The sequence below is a fragment of the Diadema antillarum genome, unplaced genomic scaffold, assembly GCF_040938485.1.
Source record: "Diadema antillarum isolate AM-2024a unplaced genomic scaffold, OU_Dant_1.0 seq00000821_RagTag, whole genome shotgun sequence".
NCBI lineage: Eukaryota > Metazoa > Echinodermata > Echinoidea > Diadematoida > Diadematidae > Diadema > Diadema antillarum.
In genome coordinates, this window is record NW_027271698.1 from 3,272,606 (window position 1) to 3,285,635 (window position 13,030).

The 13,030-nt window shown below is 37.1% G+C and overlaps 1 protein-coding gene across 1 annotated transcript in view; it reads left to right on the forward strand.

The window, feature by feature from the left end:
- Positions 1 to 13,030, forward strand: part of LOC139739942 (fibrocystin-L-like) — a 134,934-nt gene that overhangs the window by 47,447 nt on the left and 74,457 nt on the right. The window contains exons 4-7 of the mRNA XM_071650541.1: positions 1,283 to 1,370; positions 2,801 to 2,861; positions 4,616 to 4,715; positions 12,125 to 12,178. Of these exons, the coding sequence (XP_071506642.1) occupies positions 1,283 to 1,370; positions 2,801 to 2,861; positions 4,616 to 4,715; positions 12,125 to 12,178 (303 nt within the window). The remainder of the gene's footprint in view (positions 1 to 1,282; positions 1,371 to 2,800; positions 2,862 to 4,615; positions 4,716 to 12,124; positions 12,179 to 13,030) is intronic.

The window sequence follows — 13,030 nt, forward strand, 5'->3', positions numbered from 1 at the left end:
TTTAGCACCTACCTGAGCCGATTGATACCATTAATCATTTCCAAATGTAAAAGTCACAATCTGTAATTTATTTTAGCATCGTACGGAGCAGAATATTATCGTTATTCATTTCCAGATTTAAAAGCAAACATCCGACATTTATTTCATTATCGTACGGAGCCGAATGCTACTGCTGTCCACTTCCGAAAGTGAAATGAATCATCTGACAGTTATTTCAGCAGCATACGGAGCCGAATGTTACTGTTTTTCATTTTTGAACGTGAAGGCAGACATCAGACATTTACTTTACCATCAAGCGCAGCTGAATGTTACTGTTATTCATTTCGAAATGTAATAGCAAATATCCGATATTTATTTTAGAGTCATGATTATGGAGCAGAATGTTACTGGTATTTACTTCCAAACGTAAAAGCAATCATCTGACATTTATTTTGGCATCTTCCGGAGCCGAATGTTATGCCTTTTTACTTTCGAAAGTAAAAGCAAACATCCGACATTTATTTAATCATCTTACGGAGTTGAATATTATTGTTATTCATTTCCGACCGTCAAAGAAAACATTCGACATTTATTTCAGCATCTTCCGGAGCCGAATGTTAGCCTTATTCATTTCCGAACGCAAAATCAAATATCTGACATTAATTTTAGCACCGTAGGGATAGGGAGCTGAATCTTACCGTTATTCATTTCCAAAAGTATAAGCAAACATCCGACATTTATTTTAGTATCATACGGAGTCGAATATTACATTTCCAAAATTAAAAGCAAACATCTGACATTAATTTTATTTTAGCATCTTAGGGAGCCGATTGTTACCGCTGTTCATTTCCAAAAGTAAAGGCAAACATCCGACTTTTTTGGTGGCCCGATCGGGCCACCAAAATCTTCATATCTGAAATTTTGGTGGCCCGACGTGCGTTTTTGGGCCACCGTTAGTGTCGAGCCCTTTGACCGAAACGTCAGTCCATTTTTCTTTGCTCCTGTATGCGGTGTTTATTCGACTGTTTCTCAACTCTTGATATCTATTCATCACACCCCGACGCAGAACTTTCATATTTTGATGACTATATATATATATATATGTATATATATATATATATATATGTATGTATATATATATATATATATATATATATATATATATATATATATAATATGTATATATATATATATATATATATATATATGTCGTTGTTTTTTATCATTCTGCATTCTTCTGTGAGCATTTTATAACGAAATGAGGGTCTATTTCTTCTTTTTTTTTAACAATTGTCGTCTTCAGGCCGGGAGTCGCTGGATATTACGAGGTGGTTGTCGAAGTTAACGGTAAAGTCATTCCTCGATGCACTAACCACGGCTGCAGATATCGGGTGAGTTGGAGAAAGATTGTATGGCAATATCGAAGAGTAAACCTTTCATTCTTTACCCTGTATAAACGAAAAAAAAATGTAAGTAATGTAACTACAGTTTGTATTGTAAGTTCGATGTATTGAATGGCCCACAGTCCTACAAGCTTGTCTTTACGTGGTCCCTGTTTTCATTGATTTTCAATTATTTTGAATAGTATATATTAGTTCCACAACATATGCAGTTTTGTTTTTTGTAATACATTGTACAGTATGTTTTCTTTGGATCTGTTATCGACGACAAACATGTGTTATTGGAAATAAAATTTCATTTAAATCGAAAATTGAAATATAAAGAAACAAATTACTGCTGAAATATTAAAATGAACGATTTACTCTATTTATTGTGCAGACCTGATTATATTTTTTGCTGGTTTTTTTTCTAAAACTAGACAAAAATTTCCCTTTTAACAATGTGCTAAGTCTAAGAATGATTAATGACAGAGAATGATAGCGAAGTTTGACTAGTTTGTCACACTTCATTTACAGAGAGAAAAAAGAGATGTGGTTTATGGTTTGCTGTGATCAGTTCATCAAGTTGGATATAGAGTGAAATTAGACGAATAAAATGCTAAAAGTTTGATCAAAATTGAACCTGAATGATAAACTTACTGAATTTCAAAGTTTCCGAGATCTGATAGTTTTATACCTATACTGAGATGGGATAAGATTCAACGATATGATTAATTTTTAATTACAGCGGTAAAATTTAGATATAATCAAATAGAGATCAGGGGCCTGTTGCATAAAAGTGTTATTGTGGTAACTTTGCCATCCAATGGGAACTACCATGGCAACAATACTCAACAGCCAATCAAAATCAGCAATTCCATGAAAGTTACCATTGGATGCAAAGTTACCATCATAGTAACTTTTCTGCAACGGGCCTCAGGCAAATAATGTTCATTACATTATGCTTCTTACTCACTGTCGTTTATATGTTACGCAGTGAATTTTAAAAAGTGCAGTTGCGAGTAAATAATGAGCGATTTAACGCTGTTAAATCAAGAATATCACTATAAAATCACAGTGCAACATATATTTCCCGATCCTCATGTGTATTGTTATAATAATGATAATGATAATAATAATAATAATAATAATAATAATAATAATAATAATGATAAGATCTTATTTACCCAGGGTAACCTCTTCAGTGTTGCCACTGCTCTACCAGAGGACCCTGCCATTATTATTACCCCAGCGTTGCCAGGTACCCATTTATACACCTGGGTCGAGAGGGACATGGTGGGTAAAACATCTTGTCCAAGGACGTAAGCGCTGGGCGGGATTTGAACTCGGGTCCTCCGATCGGGAGTCGGGAGTCTTATCCACTATGCCACAGCGCCCCCATTGTTATATGTTTCTCATGTCGTCTTTAATTTTTCTTTCAGTACTGGCGAGAAGATCAAGGAGCACAGACTACAGTAATCTACACCCAGTCTGGACCGATCGGTGGGTCACCAACTCATTAAGATATAAAACCACACAACTCCATATTTATATTTTAGCTATAAAACAAAACAAGAACATTACATTTGAAAAAACGGAATGTCACAAAATGTAAATGATCCAAAAAGTACAAATTGTTACAACATTAAGTTGATTACGATAGAAGCAACCAAATTCTGAATGATTTTAGAATAAATTGTACTAAAAGTTTAACTTTTTATAATGACATAAAATGTGCCAAATTATTGACCAAAAAAGAGAGGGATTCTTGTTCATAATAATCTTCATGAATTTCAGGTGGAACTGTATAAGGTGTTTGCGTCATCGTCACTTCTCATACTGTTATGCTTGATATTGTGAATCATTAATATATACCAGTGATTTGTGAAAATATGATTACATTAGAAACTTCTCATACATTTCTTCTATTTTAAATGACACCGCCAGCACAATCATGTTCGTTGGACCGAAACCCTTATCAAAGTCATCCTTTATAATTTGTAAGAGGGGTTTCTAATCAGTCATAAAGATCATGTATAATAAGGATACGGCGAAGCTTCAAGTCCCCACAATCAGCACTTCGCTTGGGTGCACGTGACCATACAGCCAACGAGTCACCACTGTCCACCAGTCATACAGCCTATGAGTTCCACACTATACAAACAAGGCCCACTAGACCGACACGTTATGCCCCGTGTTTTAATGTTAAACTCGTGGGCTGTTTTTACCTTTACAGTGTTATTTGCCTGTATAGTGTCATACTCACGGGCTGTATATGACTCGTGGACTGTATGACTCAAGGACCTTTTTTCAATGTCGAACTCGTGGGCTGTATGATCGTGGGTTTAACCTCCTTTGCTTGTGGTAGAACATTTTGTTTATTAAGCGATTTAGATTAGTGCACATTTCCGTCTCTCTTCGTTCGATATGACACTCTAGTTGTGTCACTATCTTCCTAACCTAAGGAGACTGAGAGCCTTTACGCAATGTCAGTGATCATCTATATTTTTCTTTGTGCATAGAACGGTTTTCAGCCGAGTATAGCAATTCATTCAAATGCCATCTCGTTGTGTACAAGAAGTGACCTCCATATGAAGAATCATACTTGGTATTGTTGATTAACACGAGAATTGTGCAGTCTTTAACGCTATCGGCAATATTTATTTTCGTGTGAATTTCGTTGTCAATGCAGAAATTTACATTGAAACAAGACGAAGCAATAAAACATGGTTTCATCATCGTTATTCTGAATACATAATTATTGACATCATTATAATCCTTATCACTGCTGATTGGACCCTTTCGAGCTTCAGGATCATTCTACGAACTTCCAACTCATGTGCAAAAAAGAAATTTTCATTTTTCATTTCATTTCAATTTTATTTTCATATTTCTCACATATATCACAATAAAGTATATAAATACGAAAATTATACAAAACATAATTTAGATGAGACTTCATCAGAATGTACAGAAGTTTGATTTGGTATAAACACGAGGTCTGTATGCATGCCAATTTAAACTGTGTTCATAATGCGAAAAAATATGATGGGGCCTGCGTAAAAGCATTAGCTTGTACAGCCGCAGGTGTATGAACAACGAAAGAAAGAAAGAAAGAAAGACAGAAAGGAAGGAAGAAGCTATAGAAACAAATACTTAGAATTGATTTCGCAAATTTAGACCGTCTGAAAGAAGAGAGATGAATGCAAGCCTTCGACCAAATTCCAAACATTATTTCTTTATTTCACCATGTACAGGGACCAAGACCACTTTGTACGGAAGGTTCTACACCATCATTTACGACAGTCTCCAGCAGTCAAATGAGGATGAAGGCACGAGTGGAGTTGTGATACAGAAGTACATTCATTATTTTATTTAATTCAATTTAACTTAGTTTAATCTCCCAGTTTCCAATACAGTCTCATTCTTTCAAGTGTGTTTTCCATCTACCATTTTCATTTCATTTGTTTTTATTTGCAATGAGGAATTTCAGTATCAAAACATAACCTGAAAGGAAAACCAATGTACATATGAAGAGTTTGTTCGCAAAAACCGATAAGTCCATTTTTGAAGATTTTGAAGTACGGTCTCTGTCATAAAGTACAAAATAATACCTTTTAAATGATATATTGGTCACTACATATCAAGGTACATTTTTGAAGTTATGGTCAAAAGAAGCAAAAATTTTCTTATTATTCTCTTTATTTTTCTTGACCTTTAATCGCAAATATCTCCATTTGGCAAATATGGACTTATCGGTTTTTTCCGAACAAACTTTTCATTCTATATGCGTCGAAATAATATAAACAACAAAAACAACCAATTGAACTCTCAGTGCGTATGCATGCATGATGGCCTGTGCAAGATCCTAAGAGTGAACGCCAGAGGGCAGCAGCTGCTGTTGAAGTGGTTGATCTGCTTTGTCGTATTACAGTAATACCGTCTTTGGTATGCATGCTCCAATGTGCGACGTTGTGAAAAGAAAAGTGTGATTGGACCAAAGTTCTCCCTGCGCCGCCGCCAGAGCGACATTGTGAGGCAACAGGTGTATTGGTGTAGATAAAAGGCGAGGCCTGGGAGTTAATGTTGATGTAGTGCAGGATCTTTGCCTGGATATTAATCACACGACTAACGGACTACCCAGTTAGGCTGGAGATCGAGATGATGACCAAGCCACAAGGAGATGATTCCAAATCCATGGTTTGATCATCAGGAGGGAGAGGGAATCTCTTCCCAGGAATCGGTTGTCTGCAGTCTGATGACAATGTTGGCGCTGTAACACAGTAACAGCGCCCCGAAGCAACCCATGCAATTTTAGGAAGCACTCAAATGCACTGCAACACGTAAACAACTCACCGCTCAAAAGGACACTTGGATTCGCAACGAAAAGCCACATGATATAAAACCATTATTGTTGAACAATAGAAACGACTATGTATTTCTCACCATTACCTCCGAAAACAAGATAAACAGTCATCTTTGAGACCGTCTACTCGAGATACTGTCCGTTCAACGTTTTGAACTATCACGTAAATATACTGATCTGCGCATGCGCAAATGAATATGCATATTTTACGTCATCTGCCATATGTACAATGTTGCTCGTATTTGGTTCTCGGTCTCATTTAATAAAGGACACCTGTTCGTACCAATACCATAGGTATCATGGAGTTCAAAAATGCTCTTAGTGAAGTAGAGGAGGATGCAAAAAGAATGAAGTTCAAAGTGGAGCAAATAGAAATTATCGAGAACGCAGTGAAACAGAATGACACCTTCCTAATGTTGCCAACTGAGTTTGGCAAGAGTGCTTGCTTTGGTTTCATCACCAAATCTTGGAAGTTGGATAAAGCAGGGCTGCACACTAACCCATTTTTTTTTTTCTGCCGGTCCAACCTGTCTCTGTCGGATCAGTAAATGTCCATTTTTCCTCCCCATTTTTGTACTGGTCGGAACAGAAAATTTACTGGTCAACAACAACCTGAAAAAGCATTAACTGGCTTGCAAATTTATTTTCATGTTTTTGTCGACAATAATATTACCTCCCCACCCCCCCCCCCCAAAAAAATACATTTTGCAAATAAATATTTTGTAAACTCAAGTGCCTTGTTTATGGATCATTTCCTTGAGAAGGAACAAAAAGGAATCATTTGTGAATTGTTGATACGAAAAGGAAGTGAAAAAAAAAGAAGGGACTGAAATGCGGAAAATTTCTTCCCGTATCTTACAAGTATGCGTTCTTGAAAGTACACTGCAGGGTCGAATTTGTGATGCTTTGTACTCCTATCTCTTCTTCGTGTATAGAACCATTTTAAAAGAATTGAATGTTTGTGAATTAAAGTGTTAAATGATTATGAACAAAATCAGATTGTATCAAATGCGTTTGTGACTTTTTGTCAACATCGGCGCACGTAGAGTAACACGCGTTACTTAAGTTGCTGCGCTTTTCACATTTTTGGTGCTCAGCTGGATTGTAATGATTATATGAATTATTTTTGCTGTATAGTATTTTCTGATGCACGTGCCAGAAGGGGTTCTTTATTTTTCTCCCGATAATCTTTTCGCATTTGTGCATGCGCTCTTGAAAGGTATATACGGCAGCATACGGCATCAGGGTCGAATTCACGATCCTTTTTGCGCTTATTTCTACCTCGTGATATCAGCGGGATTGTGACGATTTCATGAACTTTACTTCGGATCACTGTTCGGATGTAATCTGTTGTGATGAACACACCAGAATGGTTGACAATGCGCCCTTTATTTTGCTGCGATAATCTTTTCGCATTTCGTAAATGCGTCCTCTCGGATTAGAAGAAATGATACGGCCGAATTCATGATTCTTTTTGCACCTCTTGTTCTCCTCAAACTTCAACGGGATTGTGATGATTTCATGAATCATTTTGGCTGTAATTTTTATAATGCACGCGCCAAAAGAGGTTTAAAATGTGTCCTATTTTTCTCCCGAATTTGTACATGCGGTATGCGTTTTTGAAAGATACACAGCATGCAGGGCCAAATTCACGATCCTTTTTGCGCCTATTGTTTCCTCAAATTTCAACGGGATTGCCATGATTTCATGGATTATTATTCGGCTATAATCTTAATGATTCACATGCCAAGAGGGGTTGAAAATGTGTTCTTTATTTTTCCCCGATAAAATCTTCGAATTTTGTAAATGCGTTCTTGAAAGATCATAACACGGCCGAATTCATGATCCTGTTTGCGCATATATCAATTTAATATCAGCGGGATTGTGACGATTTCATGAATTCCTACGGCTGTAATCTTTTACTTTGCACACACCAAAAGGGGTTGAAAATGTGTCCTTTTATACTTTTTACAGATAATCTCTCCCACATTTCGTAAATGCGCGTCTTCTCGGATTAGAAGGTATTCACGGCCGAAAATATATGATTCGTTTTGCGCCTATATTGTCTCCTCAAACTTTAACGGCATCGCGGTGATTTTATGAATTATTTCGGCTCTAATCTTTTGTGATGCACACACCAGAAGGGTTAAAAAAACATTCTTTATTTTTCTCCCGAAAATCTCTTCGGAATTATTCATGCGTTTTTTGAAAGACAGTATTCAGAGCCGAATTCGATATCCTTCTTGCGCCTATCGTTTCCTCAAATTTCAACGGGATTGCCATGATTTGATATTCGGCTGTAATCTTGATGATGCACCACCAGAAGGGGTTGAAAATGTGTCTTTTATTTTTCCCCCTATAATCTCTTCGCACTATTCGAATATCACGATTTTTTTTGCGCCTATTTCTATAACTCAGATATCAGCAGGATTGCGATGATTTCGTGAATTCTTTCGGCTGTAATCTGTTGTGATGCACGCACAAGAAGGATTGAAAGTAGTTTTTTTCCCGATAATTTCTTCACATTTGTGCATGCGTTTTTGATAACCAACATGGCATGCAGGACCGAATTCAAGATCCTTTTCGCGCCTACTGATTCCGCAAATTTCAACGGGACTGCGATGATTTTATGATTTTTTAAAATTTTTTTCTCGTCACATTTTGTGCATGCGTTCTCGAAAGGTACACAACAGGACAAATTTTGTTATCCCTTTTGTGCCTATCTTCATTATGAGACCATTCTGAAGGAATGAAATGAAAACAAACGCAATCAGATCTTTATACTGCTGTAATTTTTTCAATTTTTCTAAAAATCTGCACAAGTAAACTCGTTCTAACATGTCATCTGCCACGCTGCTACAAAGCCGGGATCGGATCATGGGTTAAAAAAAGGCATGAGTGAAATGACCACAGAAATGCGTGCGCCTCTACGAATACATACTCCTTGTCTGATGGCATGACCGCCGATCGCAAGCAAACGAACGATGTAAACGCGTTGGGGAATACCGGCATGCATTTCAGTAGTATTGTACATACACGTATGAATAAGGCTTAAAAGGGTATTGATCAAGCAAGACAACATCAAAAAAAAAAAAAAAAAAAAAAAAAGCCTTGGGGAGCAATGGAATACAATCCCAATGACCATGTGGATGGATCTGAAAGGGTTAATTTCTAGTTTTCCATTAACCAATCCATTATGCCTTTAAGATGAAAGCCAATCTAAAATTTTATCAATTTCACGACAATGATAAAAAAAAATCCAGCAGAACAGTGCAAAAATGATAAAATCGGATAAAAAATAAGGAAGTTATGACATTTGAAATTTCAAAAATTTTCAGAAGACACTTCTTGTCCCATTGCTATGAATGAATGAATGAATGAATGAAATGAATGAATACTCAAGAGTCAATTTTATTGATCTGTATGTCACAGTACATAGAAATTTAGCTTCCAATTCTTCCAACTTGTTACACACAATGATTATGAAACACACACGCACGCGGACACACACACACACATACACACAATCAAACAGAAAGTGACAAGCCTGACAGAAAAAGAAAGACAGGAAGGATCTCCTCTCATGCGGTAGTAAGTCTTTGGAAAAAAAAAAGGTCTCTCAATAAATAATAAAACAATTCTCAACTATTGGAAATAAACAAAACATGTATGTAACAGAAGTGTATTCAATTCAAATCACAGTAGAAAATAAACATGAAGCAAAAATGAATATGAGTCCCCAAGAAGCAGAGCTTGTGAGTGGAGCCCATTGTGAATGTACAACATTAAAACTGTAATGTACAGTGTGAAAGGAAACTTGATCTATAGATGAGACATCTGGGGCATTGCCTCTGCAGACTGGGGAAAAAAATCAAAAAAAAAAACCAAAACATACCCTCTATCATGAAAATCACCTGTTATTTTCTTAATCCTTCACTTCTCCAGATGTTCATTATGTGTGCAATTCCTTTATTGCAAATAAATAATGAACTACACATTCGAAATGTGCTTAAAAGACGAAATAAATAAGTGCCGGTAGGCCCGATAGTAAATCATCGCCCAGCATGCATTCTATTTGTTACGTCTCATGAATATTCATTTCAGTTCTCAGCGAGCTTTCCGTTTTTTTTCCACACGCATACATTGCGTGTTACAGTATGTGCTACGTTTTATCCATATTAGCGCATGCGCTGTGTAAGTCGTACTACAATACGAAATACATTAAGACTATAAAACCCTCGGATAAACTCTTTCACAGGGCTCTCAAAACAGATCATATTGTAAATCGACTTCGCCTGCCGTGATTGTAAGTATCTTATCTAAGAGTAAGGCTAGTAATTTTAGTATAAAACCCTGTATTTTGGTCTCTGGTCACGTAAATGCTTAGCCATATAAGGTGCTTCCGTGACAGGTATAGGTTTGCTGTGCGACCCCTTTACGGTACGTATTTGTCCGTATGGGGTCGCTGCTGCGGTTAAGTCAGAATATACTTTCAGAACTTTCCAGGCTCCGGACTGAATTTGTTGAATGACCCTGTCCTGTGTAGTACTAGTCACCTGGGGCTGATGAATGCAAGTCTTTGACGCGGCTTCTATACCAAGTGAACCAAGGAGCTAGATCTTACAGGATCCTATAGAAACTACTGGGCGTCATCACAGGTAATTCAGATACTGAGTACGCAGGCCCACCGCGCGTGCACTGCATGTAACCACCGGGCATCCGGCTCCGTTGGTCGCCGCTGCTAGCCCGACCACGTAGACGCCTGGCGAAGCCACGGTGTCCCGTTCCCACCGCGCAGCAACAGGGCAGTGCTGTGTAAACTGAGGCCAGCCCGAATGCGAAGTATGTGAAGGAGCGCCCCGGGGTTAGGCTTTGTATAGATCTGTGCTTAACATTATTTAGGCCGGCAATCTAAGTGTTAGCGGGGTTATTCAAAGACCTATGTTACAGTTCACTCCTGGCCCTGGACCAACCAATGACAGACTAATGTTCACAACACACTGACCAGTCTGCATCCATTAATGCATTTTGTCTCTCCACAACAGACGATGCAACACACTTCACAGAAACGCACATTCTTATACATATCACCTGCATCACCATATTACTCATAAGTCCTAGTCCCCTAGTACTGGTAGTAGTACTATACTTTATTGCTGAACAACAAACATCAAGGTGTTTAACTCCTAACTAGTCCCATCAATTGCTTTTTAATAGCATTACATTAAGGTCTTATGTGAAGTGTGTGTCTGCTTTTCAGAATTCATAGAATACTCTTACATCCTCTGTTTCCCTCTTTTATGGTACCACTTCAGCACCACCCTGGGGGACTGCTGCATCCAGTGTAGATGTTTATTCCAAACTCAAAACTTACACGACGATTATTGTAATAATATCATTTAACACATGATGGTTGTTACAGAGTACAGTTTGTGAAATGGTCCGATACACTTTACACCACACGGAACAAAGTTTAAGTTTGTGCCTGCTCTTCAGAGAGTTGTGTACATTGTATAGAGATGCAAATTTCGCTATAGTATTGTACAGCTTCTGCTGAGTAAGTGGAGTCCACCATCTGGTGTATTTTCGCACTGTTTGGCGGGTCTGGTGTTGTGTATGTACAGTGCCATATAAAATAACTACATAACTAAGTGCAGCTAAAAAACAGCATTCCCCCTTCTATCAGAGCTGGAGTTTCTGTACCTCCTGCCTGAAACTGTCAGCAGAGGTACATTTGATGAGGGCTTCTGGCAGAGAGTTCCAAAGCCCTATGGAGTCAGGAAAGCTAGGGGTCAAAGAGATGTTATAGTCATATCGTCAATGTTTTCTTTGTGGTTAAAATGTGACTCAACCACTTGGAAGTGGTAGAGTGATCTGTGACACTTGTGTGAAGAGGTCTGGGAAGAAAGTTTGTTGAAATAAAGTATGATTGACAACTTTAGGTGACTCCCATGAGAAAGTCCTTTGGACAAGCAGTTTTCTTTCTATAAAAAAATATATCTGAAGGAATAAAGTATAAAGATATCTAGATGGCAATTTTTGGCCCTGAATTTTTACTTCCTTGTATCCGAAATTTCATTTTAGAAATGTATGTATGTTAAATGGGAGTGTGCTGTACTTGTGTAGTGAAAATGAATTAGAATAAATGAAAGGGAAATTAAAAGGGGAGGAAGAATCATGAATGCAGGCTGGTTGGGTGATAGGGCCATACCACAAAGCAGTCTGAATAGAATAAACCATGTTTATAAATAGGAAGATGAGGAGGAGTGAAGTTTTGAGACTTATTTTGAAATATTGATAAATTATTGATTCATTTCATTATGAAACCATGAAATATATTTTTGTGTAAATATGACTTTATAGAAAATGTCATCCTGAAAGCTTCCCCCTTGTTTTGCAGGGTAACATGGGGTCCATCTACGTGTGATCCGATCGACCCTGAAACCGGAGAGCCGTGAGTTAATATACCATTTTCTCATAAGTGTCTAGAAAATTCTTTGCGAGCCTATGTTTGCCTTCTCTGAAGTGTTTGAGAGAGAAAATAAACAGAGACATGGTATGTCATGCGTTCGAGGTTCAAAGCATTGTATCATTGATGCTACTTTTAATGTTACAAATGTTTTCCAGAGATATGATACTAACAAAATAATGGGAAACAGTTCAGGTATTGATGAATTTAACAGTTGTATATTTGCTTGTTTGTTAGTTGTTGTTTTTATTTATTCTGCTTGTGAAGTCAAAACAAAATACGGTGTAGAATAATGTCTTTGAAACAAATTTTTACAAAACATAATTAAATTGCATCCATCCAAGCAAACAAGAAGTATAATCTTGTGTAATGCTGTACAGCTCAAGTGTTAATTGTTTTATTTGTCAGAAAAAGCAATACATAATTGGTTCAGCCAGGAAGTAACAACAGAATGTGTTCCTATGTTTTGGGGATATATTTTTTTCCCATCAATATTTGCTCTTCACAGGACAAACTTAAAATTTTGTGTGTACATTGTCTATTGTTAATGTCCATAACCAAAGCCTTAATTTCAGTGTAATATTTCTCCTTTTTGTAATTGCAGTTAAAGCCTCTATATAACAATAGCATGACTGGACAGGTTGATTTAATATTTGTGAAAAAAGTAAGAAAAAGTGATAATGAGTTCTAAGTAAAAGTGTGAACTCACATGATTAATTCATTTTCTTTTTTGGAAAGATTAAGATTTCTCATTAAAGTTGGTGTACTGAAAAAAAAATGCTGTTGGCTGTCTTTTTAATGGCGCATAGTCCCAGTGTTGTAAAGGGCGCTGTTGAT